Source organism: Gracilinanus agilis, chromosome 3 (genome assembly GCF_016433145.1).
Source record: "Gracilinanus agilis isolate LMUSP501 chromosome 3, AgileGrace, whole genome shotgun sequence".
NCBI lineage: Eukaryota > Metazoa > Chordata > Mammalia > Didelphimorphia > Didelphidae > Gracilinanus > Gracilinanus agilis.
Genome location: NC_058132.1, coordinates 94,749,012 through 94,766,890, shown reverse-complemented (window position 1 = coordinate 94,766,890; position 17,879 = coordinate 94,749,012). Strand labels below are relative to the sequence as shown.

General features: G+C 38.6%; 1 protein-coding gene across 3 annotated transcripts in view; it reads right to left on the bottom strand.

Annotated features, from left to right (window-relative positions):
* PAAF1 (proteasomal ATPase associated factor 1) overlaps positions 1-17,879 on the bottom strand; it is a 54,704-nt gene that overhangs the window by 13,621 nt on the left and 23,204 nt on the right. For all 3 annotated transcript variants that reach the window (XM_044668120.1, XR_006505787.1, XR_006505788.1), the window contains exons 5-7: positions 12,628-12,726; positions 10,783-10,933; positions 8,397-8,591 (exon numbers count right to left, since the gene is read on the bottom strand). In XM_044668120.1, the coding sequence (XP_044524055.1) occupies positions 8,397-8,591; positions 10,783-10,933; positions 12,628-12,726 (445 nt within the window). The remainder of the gene's footprint in view (positions 1-8,396; positions 8,592-10,782; positions 10,934-12,627; positions 12,727-17,879) is intronic.

The following is a 17,879-nucleotide window of genomic DNA, read 5'->3' as shown; positions in this document are numbered from 1 at the left end:
AAGGCTATTGCAGTAATACAGAAAAAGAGCTGATGAGGGTTTACATCAGGGTAGTTGAATCATGAATGGAGTGAAAGGAACTGATGCTAGAGATGTTATAGGCAAGAGCTAGAAGAGGAAGAAGAATGTCAACATTGATTCCTAGTTTTTGAGCTTGGATGACTGGAAGAATTATAGAACCATTAACAAAAATAGGGACATCAGGAAGAGGAATGGGTTTAAGTAAAAAAAATTAGTTATATTCAGTTTGAGGTGCTGAAAGGACATCTAGATACCAATATCCAGATGATAGAAGACAAGAGTTCAGGACAGAGACTGAATATGTAGATTAAAGAGACATCTGCATACAGGTTATAAATGAACAAAATGAGAGTGGATGAAAGCTAAAAATAAAGGTGAAAATCAAGAAACAAGAGCTCAGGACAAAGTTTATTAGTAACTCATGCTTAGGGACAGGGGATAATAAACTGGCAAATGAGTCTGAAAAAGGGTAACTAGTGTAGTAAGAATATTGGTGGAAAGAAGAGCTAAGATGGTAAAGTATTAGGAAGCAGTGTGATAAATTCTCTTCTCCACAAACTATTCTAAACAGATCTAAAAAATGCACTAAATTGAATCCTTTGGATGAAATTTGGGGAAGAAATTCACCATGTGTTCCTCGTCCAGTCCTGGTTGGCAAAGGGAGGAAGAAAGGGAGATCTAAAGACAGTGGGGATAGGGTTAGAGCAGCAACATGCTATTAGTAAACCACTCTAGTGTCCATGGAAAAGTTGTACATGAGAGCAAGAAGAAACCTCAGGCCTACATCAAAGCACCATGAGTGGGGGGCAGCTGGGTAGCTCAGTGGATTGAGAGCCAGGCTTAGAGACGGGAGGTCCTAGGTTCAAATATGGCCTCAGACACTTCTCAGCTGTGTAACCCTGGGCAAGTCACTTGACCCCCATTGCCTACCCTTACCACTCTTCTGCCTTGGAGCCAATACACAGTATTGACTCCAAGATGGAAGGTAAGGTTTAAAAAAAAAAAAAAAAAAGCACCATGAGGGGAGGAGGTGCCAACTGGCAGCTCTATTGCCCACAATCCAGTTCCAGGTTACAGATCTAGAATGGACAGAGAAAGGAATGTGTGCATGGCTATGGCATTTTTGAGTAAGAGGGCCCTGAGCAAGTATATTATAAAGCACTAATCATCAAAACAATCTGGTACTGGTCAAGAAATAGAGTGGTGGACCAATGGAATAGATTAGGTACACAATATACAATAGAAAATGACTTTAGTAATCTAATGTTTGAGAAATCCAAAGATATAAAGTTTTGGGACAAAGAATCATTATTTGACAAAAACTTCTGTGAAAGTTGGAAAATGATGGCAGAAACTAGGTATAGACCAATATCTCATACGATATATCAAGATAAGTCACAATGAGTATATGACTTGGACATAAAAGGTCTATATACAAATTAGGGGAGCATGAAATAATTTACCTGTCAGATCTATGGATAAAGGAAGAATATATGATCAAAAGAGATAGAGAGAAATATAAGATATAAAATGGATAATTTTGACTATGTTAAATTAGCAATTTTTTTTCACAAAAAAAAAAAAAACAGTGCACCCAAGATGAGAAAGAAAATGGAAAACTAAAAAAAATTTTTTACAGAAAGTGTCTAACAAAGGTCTCATTTCTCAAAAATAGAGAACCAAGTCAAATTTATAAGAATGCAAGCCATTCCTCAACTTATAAATGTTTAAAGGATACGAATAGGCAGTCTGTAGGCAAAGATATCAAAACTATAGTCATGTGAAAAAATGCTCCAACTCACTACTGATTAGAGAAATGGAAATGAAAACAACTCTGAGGTACCACCTCACATCTAACAGACTGGCTAGTTAATGACAGAAAAAGAAAATGATAAATATTGGAGGGGATGTTGGAAAATTGGGATTAATGCACTACTGGAGTTATGAATTGATCCAAACATTATGGAGAACAAACAATTGGTTACTATGCCCAAAAGACTACAAAAGTGTGCATACCCTTTCATACAACAATACCACTATGAGGTCTGTATCTCATAGAGATAAATTTAGGAAGAAAAAAAAGGAGGTGAAGAGGCAAGAATTATTTGTACAAAAATGTTTATAACAATTTCTTTTTTGATGGAGGCAAAGAATTGGAAACCGAGATGTTTATCAATTGAGGAAAGGCTTAACAAGCTGTGGTATATGAATGTAATGGAATATTACTGCATTGTATAAGAAATGATAAGCAGAAGAATTTCAGAGAAACCTGAAGAAATTTACATGAACTGTTACAGAGTGAGTTGAGCCAGGAGAATGTTATGCACAGCAATAACCTATGACGAACAATTGTGAATTACTTGCTATTTTCAGCAATACAATGAAACAAGACAATCTCAAAGGATTTATGAGAAAATGCTATTCATCTCCAAAGAAAGGACTGATGGAACGTGAATGCAGATCAAAGTAGATGAATTTTGCTTTATTTCTTCAGAGTTTTTTCCCCTTATGTGTCTTTTTCTATATGACAAATATGGAAATATGTTCTGCATGACAGACATGTATAACCAATATAAAATTGCTTACTATTTCAAGGAAGGGTTAGGGGAAGAAAGGAGAGGAGATGTGGAACTTAAAATGTTAGAAAATAAATGCCAAAAATTGTTTTTACATGTAAGTGGGAGCAAATAAAACATTACTGAAGATGAAAAATTAAAAAAAAAACAGACTATCAGCTTTAGTAATTAAAATATCATTGACCTCCAAAATTATATAATAGTACCTTTAGTATTGGCAAAAAACCTGGAAACAAAAAGGGCTCCCTGACTCAGAACAGGAGAGGATAAATTGTGGCATATAAATATTATAGAATAAGAAACTTAAAATGAGGAATTCAGAAAATTATGGGAAAATTCATATGAACTGATACAGTGAAGTAATCAGAACCAGGAGACCAAAAGAGATCAATATACACAATACTACAATAATGTAAACAAAAAGAACGTTCAAAGAAATCCAAACTTTAACAATAATGAATAATCTTGGGCTTGGGAAGACAAATAATTGAACAGTATGCCTTCGTTTTCATATAGAGGTGGGGGACTGTGGGTATGGAATGTTGCAAACTATGTAGGATGAGATGCCTTATATTGGTTTACTTAACTTTTTCTTTGTCATAAGGTTCAGGGTAGGAGAGGGTAAGAGGTCAATCTTGAAATGATGGAATTTTAAAAACAAAAATAAAGTGATAGCATTTGATCAACAACAACAAAAAAATGAAAAGAGAGATCATTAGCAGCCCCTGAGAAAGCAATTTCAATAAATAAGGGGATCAGAAGTCAAATTCCAAAGGGTAAGGAGTAAATAAGCGTTGAGGAAATAAAAGGCAGTCAATAAGCATTCATGAAGAGTAGGGTATGTTCCAGGCATTATTTTAAGCACTGGAGATACAAAGACAAAAGTGAAACTTGATCTCAAGAAACTTACATTTTAGTGAGGGAAATAACAAATACATATGTAAGCATGTATAGAACATGTACAACACAAATAATAAGTCTTTTGGAGACTGGAGTGTACCAGCAGCTTGAAAGATCAGGAAATGATTCATTTAGGGGATGGCAATTGGGCTGTGCTTTGAAAGAAACCTGGAATTCCAAGAGGCAGAGGTGAAGAGGGAGAGCCTTCTAGGCATGGGAGGATAGTCAGTATAAAGGCATCAAGATGGGAGATGGAACATCAAATATGAGGAACACCAAGTTAGAACACGATGGCTGGACCTTAGAGTGAGTCAAAGAGAGAAAAGTATAAAACTGTAAGAAGAGGAAGGGGCAAGGTTGTAAACAATTTTAAGTGCTAAACAAAGAAGTTTATATCTGATCCTACAGGTAATAAGGATTTTAGAATTTGGGGTTAGGTTGCTCAGTGGATAGAATTCCAGGCCCAGAGTTGGGATGATGTGGGTTCAAATCTGCCCTCAGATGCCTCCTAGTTGGGTAATCCTGGGCAAGTCACTTAACCCCAATTGCCTAGACCTTACCGTTCTTCTGCCTTGGAACCAACGCTTAGTATCAATTCTAAGACAGAAGAGAAGGGTTTAAAAAAAAAAAAAGAATTGGAAAGAGTCCTTAATGGCTACCTAGTCCAATTCCTATTTGAAAAAGAATTCCTGTTACAACAAATACAAGAGGTCACTCAGCCTCTGCTTCAAGTCCTCCAATGATAAAGAACATGAGGCAGCATAGTCTATTGCAGGATAATAAATATTAGGAAGTTTTTTCCTGATGTAAACTCTAATTTTGCCTCATCTCCCAACCATTCTAGATGGCAATTTGGAACTATGCCCAAAGAGTGCTAAAAGAATGCCTGCCCTTTGATTCAGCCATACCATTGCTGGGTTTGTACCCCAAAGAGATCATAGATAAACAGACTTGTACAAAAATATTTATAGTTGTGCTCTTTGTGGTGGCAAAAAACTGGAAAACGAGGGTATGCCCTTCAATTGGGGAATGGCTGAACAAATTGTGGTATATGCTGGTGATGGAATACTATTGTGCTCAAAGGAATAATAAACTGGAGGAACTCCATGTGAACTGGAAAGACCTCCATGAATTGATGCAGAGTGAAAGGAGCAGAACCAGGAAACATTGTACATGGAGACTGATACACTGTGGTACAATCGAATGTAATGGACTTCTCTACTAGCAGTAATGCAATGATCCGGAACAATTCTGAGGGACCTGTGAGAAAGAACGCTATCCACATCCAGAGAAAGAACTGTGGGAGTAGAAACACAGAAGATAAACAACCGCTTGAACACATGGGTTGATGGGGATATGATTTGGGATGTGTATTCTAAATGACCACACCAGTGCAACTATCAATAATATGGAAATAGGTCTTGATCAATGATACATGTAAAACCCAGTGGAATTGCACATCAGCTATGGGGAGGGTGGAAGAGAGGGCTTGGGGGTAAGAGAAAGAACATGAATCATGTAACCATGGAAAAATATTCTAAAAATTAAAAAAATAATAAAAAATAAAAAATAAAGCTTATTCAAATAAATAAATAAATAAGTTTGCCTCATCTCAATTTCTAACCATTGTTCTTGATTTATACCTATAAGGCCATTCAGAAAAAGTCTGATCCTACAGTCTTTCAAACTGGAAGACAACTAGCACTCTCTAAAGTCCTCCTTTCTCTAATCTAAACATCCCCATTTTCTTCAACCAATATTTAAATGGCACAGACTTAATTTAAGGTCCTTCATCATTTTAACTGTCCTCCAGACAACTTCCCTATTATGAATATCCTATCTAAAGCATTGTGCCTAACAAAACACAATACTCCAGGTATGGCCTGATTAATGGTACTATCATTTCCTTATTCCTGAAAGCTACATCAGTGTGACAAAGGTGGCATTAGTTTGTTTGCTTTATCTCATCAATGACTCATAATGAGCTTGCAGTAAACGAAAACCTCTAGAGTTTTTGAGACAAACTGCTATCTAACCCCTTTCATATCCTTATGAAAGTGATTTTTTTGAGCCCAAATATAAGGCTTTACATTTATCCTTATAAAATTTCATCTTCTTAGATTCAGCCTAGTTTTCCAATATGTCAAGATCCTTTAAAATCCAAACTTTACCATCACGTGTATAAGTTTTACTAGTCAACAAGTACTGAATGAATATCTTACTATGTACTACAACTTTGGGAAAAAGAAAAGAGTGATGAGACTGACTGGTCCCTGATCCCTAAGCAACATACGATCTAGTTGGACAGGTAAAATGAACACACAGGAAAACAATTAAATGCTAAACTATGCAGTATCCCAACACTTCATTAAGATAACAAAGGTTTGAGGGCCTATGAGGTTTACCCCTGTGAATGTCTGATATAGAATGGAAATGGAAGTCATGACTACTGTAGTATACAGAATTGGGGTCATACAGTTTTTTCTAGCTTTGGCTGAGTTCCAAAAGCGGTTAGGCTTTTGGAATCTTGAGGAGAAAAGGCAGTTGACTGGATCTTCTGTAAAGGGAGGTGGTCAATGAGCGAGCTGCTTTGATTACCTAGCTTTAATATTGAAATTTAGTCTAGCTTTGATATATTTACTTAAGAAATTATTATTTTAGATAAACCCTTTATATCTTCCTTTCCTATACCACTCCTGCCTTCCCTCCCTTACCTTAGTGTCGGTGGAGTTAATAAGGAGTGTAATTAGAGAGGAGTTAAATCTGTGAAGGGTTACCTAATTGACAGCCTTAGTTATAGTTGGTCAGTCATCATTTATTCCCTTTAGATAGTACCTAGTAAAAACTGAGTTTAAGGCAGGTCCTTACTCGGACTCCATCTTTACTTCCCTTCCCCCACCTGAGGTTCCTGAGACAACTGATAGGGCTTTCCTTTGATCCACCTTCCTAACAAACATCCTTCAAACAAAATAAACCCTTTTGAGTTTCAATAGCCTTATTAGTGTAATTTGTCTATTAGTTATCAAGTGGGAAGAAGAGGGAAAGAGACAACATACTCTGGACTTAGAGGGAAGCTGGGGCATCCATCTTGAAGGAAGGTGTTACTTCAAAACAGGTCCCTTCCTGTGAAATTAACTAAAGCCTGTTTGTTAATTTCAGTCTAGTCTATTTCCCTCAGCTTGTGTTTGAGTCTAAGTCCCAGTCTGTAAGCCTGCTGTGTTTGTCTGTTTAGTTTAACTTCTCTTCTCCCTAAAAGATCTCTGTTTCCCTTCTGTGTTATACTCCTGACTTCAGTCCTATTATACTCTGAATCTCCTTTAATCCCAGCCTACCTGAAACCGAGATTACCCTCTTAGCAAGTCTCCAACATCCTCCTTTCAAACTCCCTTATCCCAAACACCTTTCCTCAAATTACCCACATAACATTCTCTACTAAGAAGGTTGATGAGCTGGGAGGTCAAAGTGTTTGAAGGGACATCAACATGAACACTAAAGGGTAAAGGTTAGTTGGAGTGGAAAAGACTAGGTTCCAGGTATTAAACTTGAGAAAGAAAGGAAAGTTATTTGGCAGTCAATAGATGACAACAAAAAGGATTTAGAGAGCATGATATAAATAGAATTAATTCCATTTACATATTAGTTACAATATGTATATTATATTATAAATTATTATATTATATTATAAATAGTATTATTTCACTAATTTATCTGTTAAATGAAGTCTATTCTAACTACTCCAACCCACAGCAATGTTTTCCTTTTTCAAATTTCTATAAGATATTAACGGGGGGGAGCTGGGTGACTCAGTAGATTGAGAGCCAGGCCTAGAGATGGGAGGTCCTAGGTTCAAATCTGGCCTCAGACACTTCCCAGCTGTGTGACCCTGGGCAAGTCACTTGACCCCCATTGCCTACCCTTACCACTCTTCTGCCTTGGAGCCAATACACAGTATTGACTCCAAGGTAGAAGGTAAGGGTTTAAAAAAAAAAAAGATATCAACAGGGTTGCTGGGTGGTACAGTAGATATAGTGCTGGGCCTGGAGTCTGGAAGAATCCTCTTTATGAATTCAAATCTGGCTTTAGACACTTACTAGCTATGGGACCTTGGTTAAGTCACCCAACTCTGTTTGCTTCAATTTCCCATCTGTAAAATAAGCTGGAGAAGAAAATGGCAAACCACTCTGGAATCTTTGCCAAGAAAACTCCAAGTGGGGTCACGATTTGGACATGACTGAAAACAATTGAACAATAATTACAACATATTTTATTGTATAATAAGTATTGCCCAGATGAGCTCTCACATGTTCTTTATTATAAGGGCCTTCATTTTGCCTGTCCAACCAGACTGTATGCTCCCTTATAGGTAGGGACAAGTGTTGCCCTTCTTTTCTCTCCTCATTAGATGATGAACACAGAACAGACACTGAAAACAGACTTTCTCGCCATGAGGCACAAAGACAATTGAAACTGAGTTATAAAAATTGAATGGGGGTCAGAAAAAGCATCACAGAGGCTATGGTCAGAAATACTAACAACAAAACATCATTTACATATAGCCTTCTACATGTCAGGCTCTATGCTAAGCATTTTTCAAGTGTTATCATATTTGATCCTCACAACAGCCTTGTGGGGGGAGGCTGTTATTTCCCCCATTTTACAGTTGAGGAAACTGAGGCAGAGGTAGTACTTAAGTAACTTGCCCAAGGTCACACAGCTAAGTAAGTGTGTAAGGCTGAATTTGAGAACTCAGATCTTCCTGACTCCAAGTGCAGCAGTCTGTCCACTGTGCCACTTGTATACTACAAAGGGGGGCAGCCTCTGTGCATCAGTATGACACCTCAGCATCAGTATGACACCTGCTTTTTAAAATCAGAATGGACACCAACCATATCTACTTACTGGGAACTTTCACAGGGGAGCCAAGATTTATTGAGTTGTCAGCTGCACCCACAGCAATGCCATTTATAGGAGAACCACAATCCACAACGATGCCCAAGCAGGCTGATCGTCCACAATCCCAAAGCCGAGTAGTCCCATCTCGAGAGCTGGAAACCACATTTCTTCCTCTATCAACAATAGCTGTATCCAAAATACCTAGTGAGAAAAAAAAGAAAGGGTTCTAAGACAAAGCAAGGAGGGCCCAGGACCCAACTAAATGAAGGTAAAGACATAAAAGTATTAATTCGGCCAACGCAAACTGATCTCACTGGATTATTTTTTTTTTTCAATTTGACATCCTAGTACTTCACCAACAATGCCTCCCTATGCTAAGAAAGGAATATTTTTGATATCATGATGAGAATATTTCTTTACACCTGTTCAGAATTTTATACTTTCGAAAGCACTTTTCACATTCATTTCCTCTGTCTGATTTTCAAAAAGCCAGTAAGGAAGGTAGGACTAGAACACTTCCTAGCCTTGGAACTTACTAGCTGCCCAAGAGGAAAGCACTTATATAACATAAAGCTTATTATACGCATGTGGGGGGCAAGGGGTGGGGGGAATGAATGTGAAGATATATAACATAAAGCTTAAATTGTTATATAATTGAAAATGTATGCTATTATGATCTTGACCTAAACAAGTGTGTAACCTAGGAAGAGTAGAAAAATTTGGGCTGAAAGGATCAAAACCCACTTCTTTAGTACATTTATAAATTGGAGCAAGTTGGTTCATAGGTTCATAGATTTCTAGCTGGAAGGACCTCAAAGGAAATCTTGTCCAAACCACTCCTTCATTTTAACAAGAAGATTCCCAGAGGACTACATCAAGCTCACACAGATGGCAGACCACAGTACCAGGATTTTCTGACGCCAAACCCAGTGCTCCTTCAATTCTACTACATTGCAGTAATCACCTTAGTCCTTAATTTCCTCCCGAGTCTCCTTATCTGTAAAATGTGGATAATTTTTTTTTTTAAATTTTAAACCCTTAACTTCTGTGCATTGACTCATAGGTGGAAGAGTGGTAAGGGTAGGCAATGGGGGTCAAGTGACTTGCCCAGGGTCACACAGCTGGGAAGTGTCTGAGGCCGGATTTGAACCTAGGACCTCCCGTCTCTAGGCCTGGCTCTCAATCCACTGAGCTACCCAGCTGCCCCCAGAATGTGGATAATTTTCACTGTTAACTATTTCCCCTTTTCACAGAGACCTTATGAATTTCAAATGAATTAGGTATAAGAAAAGGCTTTGTACACTGTCAAGTTTTTTGCAAGTTAGTTTTATATATTATTTAAGTATCATTGCAGGATAGTTGGGAGGCTAAAATGAGAGGGTACACAAGAAGTACTCTGTTAACTCTCAAGTGCTATATTTATGTCACCTATTAGAAAATATAGCAATCACATATAAATGCAAAAGGAGATGGGTTGGTCATATTGTGAAAGTAAGGTATGACAAATGGACTGCCCTCCTAAGGGATGAGTGGATGAATGAATGAAAAAAAACACAAAGCACTGGTCAAACACACTGGAGATACAAACAGAAAAGTAAGAGAATACCTGATCTCCAGAAGCTCACATACTAATAGGGAAGACAAAATAAATAAGAGGTTTCAGCCACAAATTAACTGGAAATTAAACTGACCAGTTATTCTGAATTTCTTTTCTAGAGTTCTCTCCCAACTAAAATATTTCTCTTTGAGAAAATCCTATGTTTTAGTTGGATGTAAAGCATATAATGGTTTCCCAAATTTATTATGGTACATTTTTTGCATTAGTTTGAATTGCTAATAATCTCTCTTCATGGATTAATATATTTATTATATATGTGTATATTTATAAAAATAAAAATAATCTATATCTGAGTATAAACTGAATTAAAGAAAACTAGCTTAGGAAGCAGGTCCAGATACATCTCTTCCCAGTAGCTAAGAGGCCTCAGTGCTGCAGAAAGAAGATGTACATAAATTCAAGGTAGTACATACAGGCTGCATCACATGTCTGATTCAGAGAGATCTGATGTTTGTACATACTTTGGAATGTTCTACAAAGATCCTATGTAAATATATTTTACTAAAAACACAAATGAAAAAGATCTTAAATTCTTTTTCCTCTCAATAAGTAAGGAAACTCAGGTCCAGAGAGCAAAAAGAAATCACTTACGATCATACAAGTAGTGAGCAGCAGAGCCATAATTCAAACCTAGGATTTCTCACTGCAAATCACAGGCTCTTCCCACTCCATCAGAGATTGTTTGTTTCAAGGCAAAAGAGAGAGAAATCGTTCCTAACTCATGCTGTTTCTGGGAGCCCTAAGTGAAGCATCCAGAAGAACTACCCATCATACCTCCTTTGTGACCAATGAAGGTCACCACACAGTTGGCATCCTCTGCTGACCAGATCTTCACCTGTGCATCCATTCCCCCACTCAGAACCACAAGGCCTGATGGGAAAAACCTGCAACAATTCACATCAAATACATGTCCTTCCAGTATTCTCTGGAAAAACAAAAGAAAATGCCATGCTAGTTCTCAGCTATCCTTTAGTATTATTTTACCCCCAGTATTTATATGGAAATAAAAATAACAGACCCATTGAAGAATGGAAAGTATTAAATTATAGCTATTTGAGGGACTTTTAATTCATCTTTCTAACCATGAGTATGGGGGCAGTGGATAACTTGCTCAGTCTTCTGCTTTGGATGTCACCAATTTTTTTTTTAATCTTAATGTACTTCCATCTGCATCTTCTTTGCACACCTTGGCAGGTCCTCAAAGATTATGCCAGCAGAGCACAAGTTCTAGCATGTCTCACCAAGCAGGAAAGGCTCTAACAGGCTCAGCAATAACCTTATGTGACATCTTAGGACCTGCCTAGCAAAGTCTGAAGAGACCTTTCACCAAGACTGCTACAGGATATTGAACTATTAATATCATAGATCAATCTGCCAACTAAGTCAAAGAAAGACTTTAATCTGCTCTAATGGAGGGAATACTCATTCTGATGAAATTAGGAATCCTTTAAGTCCTGACAGAGGAATCTTGATATTAAGGCTGGCCCCCAGGGCTGATTCTAAGCATAAAGAGCATAAAGGGCTTGGGATTCCTTTTACCAGCTATTCTCAGGCAGGTAAACTTGGCTCAAGCCCATGTGATATATGGCAGGGCAGCAGCCTAAAGCAATCACAAAACCCAAGAGGTTAAAGGTGTTCACATTCAAGAGATTGTTTACTTATGTGTACTCCTAACCTGCTTTGTGCCTAATGGATCATAATATCCATTAAGAAGCTCTTCAGTCTAACAAATGAGAAAGAAGACTCCATTCACATTCTTTGAAGAACATGTTTTGTATCGTGGCACTGACAATGGGTAGAAATAGAACCTTGGGCAAATCCTACTTCTCTGAGCCTTTGTTTTCTTATTTGTAAAATGGGGATAATAAAGCATCTGTATTACCTTCATGAACTATACAAATGTGATCTATCAGTATGAGGGAATAATAAAATGGAAAGAAAACTGAAATGGGAGACCAGAGCTGAGATCCACTACTAGCTCTGGTACTTATTACCTGTGTGATCTTGGTTGTTAATTCATTTTTCCCTGGGCTTTGTTTTAAATTCAGGGAAGTGTCTAGCAGACTCCCTATGGACACGTGGGGACTTTGAGACTACATTTCCTGTGATCCCTATGGGTTTCTGGTTTCCGGTTTAAGGCGTGGGGATGTCCAGCGTCCCCTTGTATGGGGCAATTTAAATTCGGAGGAGCTTTTTTTTTTCTGGGTTTTGCAAAGTGGCTGGCTGGCGTACCAGAGGGACAGGATGGGCTCTGGCGGTAAATTTAAAAGATAAGCGGGGTCATATATATATTTTACCAACATGGTCATGGTTTTAATTAAACTACTAATTTCTCTTATTATATCAGTCTTTATCATTTTTAATCTTAACAGCTTCAGTTTCCTCATCCATAAAATTAAGTGTGTTGGCCCAGATGACCTCTTTTAAAAATCTTTTCAGCTCTTAAGCCTATGATTTCATTGTCACTGTTGTTATTACAACTGAAGATCATTATACCAGCAAGCTTTGAGTGTGGCCTAACTAGTCGCCCTCTCCACCATACCCCCCCCCCCACCACAATAAAGAGTTGGTTCTCAAACTCCTCTTAGGCAAGCTCCCAAAATAACTCCATTCACTTACTCTGACTTCCCCATTAGCTGCCTGCCAGATTTTCATGGTCCCATCAGTGCTGGTGGATACCCCAAGGCCTCCTCCACTAGAAATATCCAGGCATGTTATCTATTTAAAGACAAAACACTTCAGGTTACAAATTTTAACATGCTCCTTTAACACAGGACATTGTCCTCCTTGGTTTTTCATCATCTCCCAAAGCTATATCAAGCCAATCACATAACTGTCCACAATACCTTCTCTCCCCACTTATTAACCAAGTCCTTATCCAGAGCCAGCTCCTAGGGGGTTGGGAGGATGCTGCCACCGCCTCAAATAGTCAACAATCCTTCTTTAAGTGTTACCTGTATACACAACTCAATATTAGGGAAATGAAGATGACAAATGACCCAGGACCTTTCGTTAAGTTGTATACAATTGAATAATGGAGACAGGGTATCTAAAAGAGTTCAGCATAAAGACATTAGTTCCTATCATATCTGTACCTGTACTCCTTTGTTTAACTGACTCTCCCAATCCCCAATGTCTAGACATTGCTTTGGCTCTCCTGCTATCATTCTTTAAAAAAAAACATCTTTTTACTAATGTAGTAAAATAAGTTCACCAATCAAAAAGTATTTATTAAGTAAGTGCATACTATATGCCAGACATCAGGGCAACATGGCGGCTACAAATACAAGAATGAAAGAATCCCTACTGTGAAGACATATGAGTCTGTGTAAATATATATATTAAGAATGAGTACAAATAAATACAGAGTAGTTTAATGCAAGATAATCTGAGAGGAAAGACATTAACAGTCAGGGGAAATCAGGAAAAGTTTCAAGAAAACAGTGGTGTCTGAGCTGTAACTTGAAGGCGAAAGTGAATTCTATGAGGCCAAGGTGAGGAAGAAAGACATTCCAGGCATGGTGGATGGCTGGTGTTAAAGCTCTAAGATTGGGGATGGTATTTCATTTGAAGAACAGAGAGAAAGCCAGTTTGCCTGTATTTCATGGGAGAGAGAAAATTTCAGGAGCTGCTATGCAGCATCAGGAACCAGTGACCACTCAGAGCCAGAGGGCTTAAACAAAAAGTCCATTTGCTAAAATCATATTCCAATACCTTCAGGTAGACACAATTTTCAAGGCAATTTAAAAACAGTTCAGAGGATTAAAACCTCAGGCAAGAAGGTTAAAAAACAATGAGTCACAAAGATCCCAAGGGTCCCAGAAGCTTCCTGCCAAAATCTCAAAAACTGCTTTTATATTTACCTTGCTTAGAAGTCTCCAGCTGGGTCCTAAATTAATCTGCCCACAGTCAAAGTTAAAACTAAATGCCCCATCTGTACCTTAACTTCCTTGTTTGTAACAATCTAGCTGATATCATAGAAATGTGGAGAGTTAATTCATACTTCTCCAATTCCTGGCCCACAACTCTCCTCCTCCAACCCCTGGTCACCAGTACCAAAGTCAGAAAGTCAGGGTCACAAAAGTCAACAGCCCACTTTCTCAGATGAAGCTGAGGGGGAAAACATTAAAACAGCAAATAGGTCCTACCTCTTGTTGCTGGCCCTATTTCTAGTCTTCCCTACTTGAGCTTGAGCTTGCCCCATCATGTCTTTCCTCCAATAATTGCCAGTAGTGTTAGAAGCAAGGACTTTATTGTTTGGGCTTTGGGCAGCTTACCCCTATTTGGACTGATCTAGATCCCAGCTGAGAACTCATTGGGTAAGAAGATTATTAAAAAGTTTTTGAGATTTTGGCCAGAAGTTCCTGAAGCCTCAGGGATTCCTCTTGCTGACTGATTTTTTTAGCCTTCTTGCCTACAGTGTATGTGTGTTTTTATCTTCTAGACTGCTTTTAAACTACCTTCATAATAATTCATTTCATAAAAAATTCACTCAATACAATTTTAGTAAAAGGACCTCCCACTGATTGGTCCATTGTACTAGATGCATGACAGTACGGACATCAACAAACTAAAACTTTGTCTGCTGGGCCAATCAGTCTTGAAGATAGTTTCAATATCTTTTAAAGAAATAACAACTTGCAAGGGAGAAGAAATAAGTTGTTTCCAGCATGGGGAGTAATGTTTAACAAGACTGGAAATATAGGATGGTGCCAAGTTCTGAAGGGCTTTAAAAAGTTGGAGAAAGTTTATATTTTATCCTAAAGTCATCCTTGGTGTTGAGTAGGAGGACCATGTGGTCAAATCTGTTTTTAAGGAAAATCACTTCAGTTGAAATGTAAGGGAAACTTGAGAAGAAGAAACTTTTGAGGCAAGAAGTGATGAATAAAGGTGATAACTATGTGAGTAGAAGGGACCAGATCCTAGAGATTGTAGAGATATAAATGACGGTATATGGCAAATAATTAATATGTGGGGTGCAAGAGAATAAGCTCAGGTTAATTCAACATTAACAGCCTAAGCTCATGGTGGCAAACCTATGGCAAGGGTGCCCCGGAGCAGGGACTCAGAGCTCCCTCTGTGGGCAAAGTGTGCCATCACTCCAGCATGGAGTTCACCAGAGTTTACTACTAGAAAGCCAGAGAAATGCATGGCCAGGCTGTTCCTCTCCCCCTTTCCACCCGCTCACCTGAGAGCATTTCTTACATCACTCACTCCTCTAAAAAGTTCTCTATCCCTGGCCTAAACCAATGGAATGACAGTGATGCCATTAATAGAAATAATGAAGTCTAAAGAGAGGAACTAGTGAAAAAGATAGTTTAATTTTGGACATATTTAGTTTGAGATGTATCTCAGCTATTTAATTAGAAAAGTCTAATAAGACTATTGGTGATGTGAGTTTAAGTTCAGGGGATGGACTGGGATGAATATGTAGAACTGTGATTCATCTGCACAGAAAAGACAATTAAGTCTATAGGAAGTAAAAGACAAGAGATTGACAATAGTACAGAACCTTGGGGTATACTCATAGTCAGAGAGGGTATAATGAACCAATGACAGAGACAAAAAAAAAAAAAAAAAGCATAGTCAGATTGGGAGGAGAATTAGATGAAAGCAGTGTCACAAAAACAAAAAGAGAATATCCAAGAGGAAATAAACAGTGGTCATTACTGTCAAATACGACAAATTGGTTTAAAAAAAAAAAAAGATGAGGATGGAGAAATGTTTTTTAGATTTGGCAATGAAGAGACTACTGAGAACTCTGGAGAGAGCAGTTTCAGCTGACTCTCAGAATCAGTCAGCAGACTTAAAAGAACTGGGCCCAAGTGAAAAGAAGCACATAAAGATAAAATCAGAGCTTAACTGTCACGTCAGGCCCTGATCACCCATGTGACATGGGTGAGTCACTTAATGTCTCTGAGCTTCACTTTTCTCATTAGTAAATCAATGCTTACAATAGAGATGGTTGGAGCTGCACTCAAGAAGATCTGAGTTCAGATCAGGACTCAACCATTTTCCAGTTGTAAAACAAAATGAAGGTTTTCCGGGTTAAGATGGCGGCAGAGTAAGAAGCAGCTCTTAACCTCTCCTGACCGAAACACACAAAACTCCTCAAGGGGACATAAAAACAAGTCCAGACGAACGGAGGAACCCCACAACAGGGCACAGCGTGGAAGGTACGTGGAATCGAGACATTTCCAGGCTATAAAGGGCTCTCACTAAATCGCGGGCTGAGCAACCGCCCCACCCCCACCCCCTCCACACTCATCTATAGCTCCGAACCCAGCTAAAAAGAAATAGAGCAAGTTTGGGGCACCCATCGAGTCATTGGCAGCTCCGGGACCTGTTCCTGAGAGCAGCAAGACTTAGGACCCCATTAAGTCAAAAAACGCAGGCGAAATCTGAGCGCGGGAGCAGGACGCTGGGCGCAGAGTGCAGGCTGAGCATAGGCGTGGGTGGAGGCAGACACAGCCAGGAACTAAAGCCTAAGTGGGGAACCAGTGCAGACGGGTATAAGACTGTGGAAGCAGCGCCCTGAGACTTGTAAAGAAACCTCCGGCAGAGGATCAAGCAAGAGGGCCCACCAGGGGGCTTGACCTTGGAAAAAACCAGAACTCAGACCTCAGGAGCCAATAGATCGCGAACAGACACTGAGCGCGAGGATAAATCTGAGAAGCTGCTGGGCTAATGATGGCTACTCAGCCTCAAGAAGTTCAGAAGAGAAAGAATAATAACAAGAAAAAGAAGTCTTTAACACTCGACAGCTTTTACACAGAGAAAATCCAGACAACTGAGCAAACAGAGGAGGAGAACAACCAAGCATCCGGACCCTCCTCAAATAAGGAAAACTCCTCACAAGCTATGGAAGAGTTCAAAACTGAGATTCTGAGGAAAATGGAAGAGATCTGGCAAGAAAATAACAGTTTAAAAGGTAGAATCTTGCAATTGGAAAGTGAGGCTCAGAAATCAAATGAACTGATAAGCAAATTGAACACCAGAAATGACCAGATTGAAAAGGAAAACCAAAAGATTATAGCCGAAAACCAGTCCCTAAAGGCTAGAATCGAGCAATTAGAAGCTAATGATCTCTCAAGACAACAAGAACAAATAAAACGAAGTCAAAAGACTGAAAAAATAGAAGGAAATATGAAATATCTCAATGAGAGAGTGACAGACCAAGAAAACCGGTCTAGAAGAGACAACTTGAGAATAATTGGTCTTCCAGAAAAACCAGAAATTAATAGAAACCTGGACTCCGTACTAAAAGAAATTATTCAGCAAAATTGCCCTGAAGTCCTACAACAAGAGGGCAATATAGACATCGAAAGGATTCATAGAACACCCACTAGATTCGACCCAGAGAAGAAATCGGTTAGAAATATTATTGCCAAATTCAAAAGCTTTCAAGCAAAAGAAAAAATCTTACAAGAAGCCAGAAAGAGACATTTCAAATATCAAGGAGCACCAATCAGGATCACACAGGATCTGGCAGCCTCCACGCTAAAAGACCATAAGGCTTGGAATACAATATTCAGAAAGGCAAGAGAGCTGGGCCTGCAACCACGGATCAACTACCCATCAAAATTGACTATATATTTCCAAGGGAAAGTATGGGCATTCAACAAAATTGAAGAATTCCAGGTATTTGCACAGAAAAGACCAGGGCTAAATGGAAAGTTTGATATCGAACCACAAAAATCGAGAGAAACCTGAAAAGGTAAATAAGTTACAGAGGGAAAAGAAAGAAAACTTATAATTTTTAAATTTGCCTTTTTAAGGGCCTCAGTGAGATCTAATTATCTGTAATCCTATGTAGAGAAATATTATGTATAATTCTCTGTAGTGAACTCTATTCACTATTATAATATTCA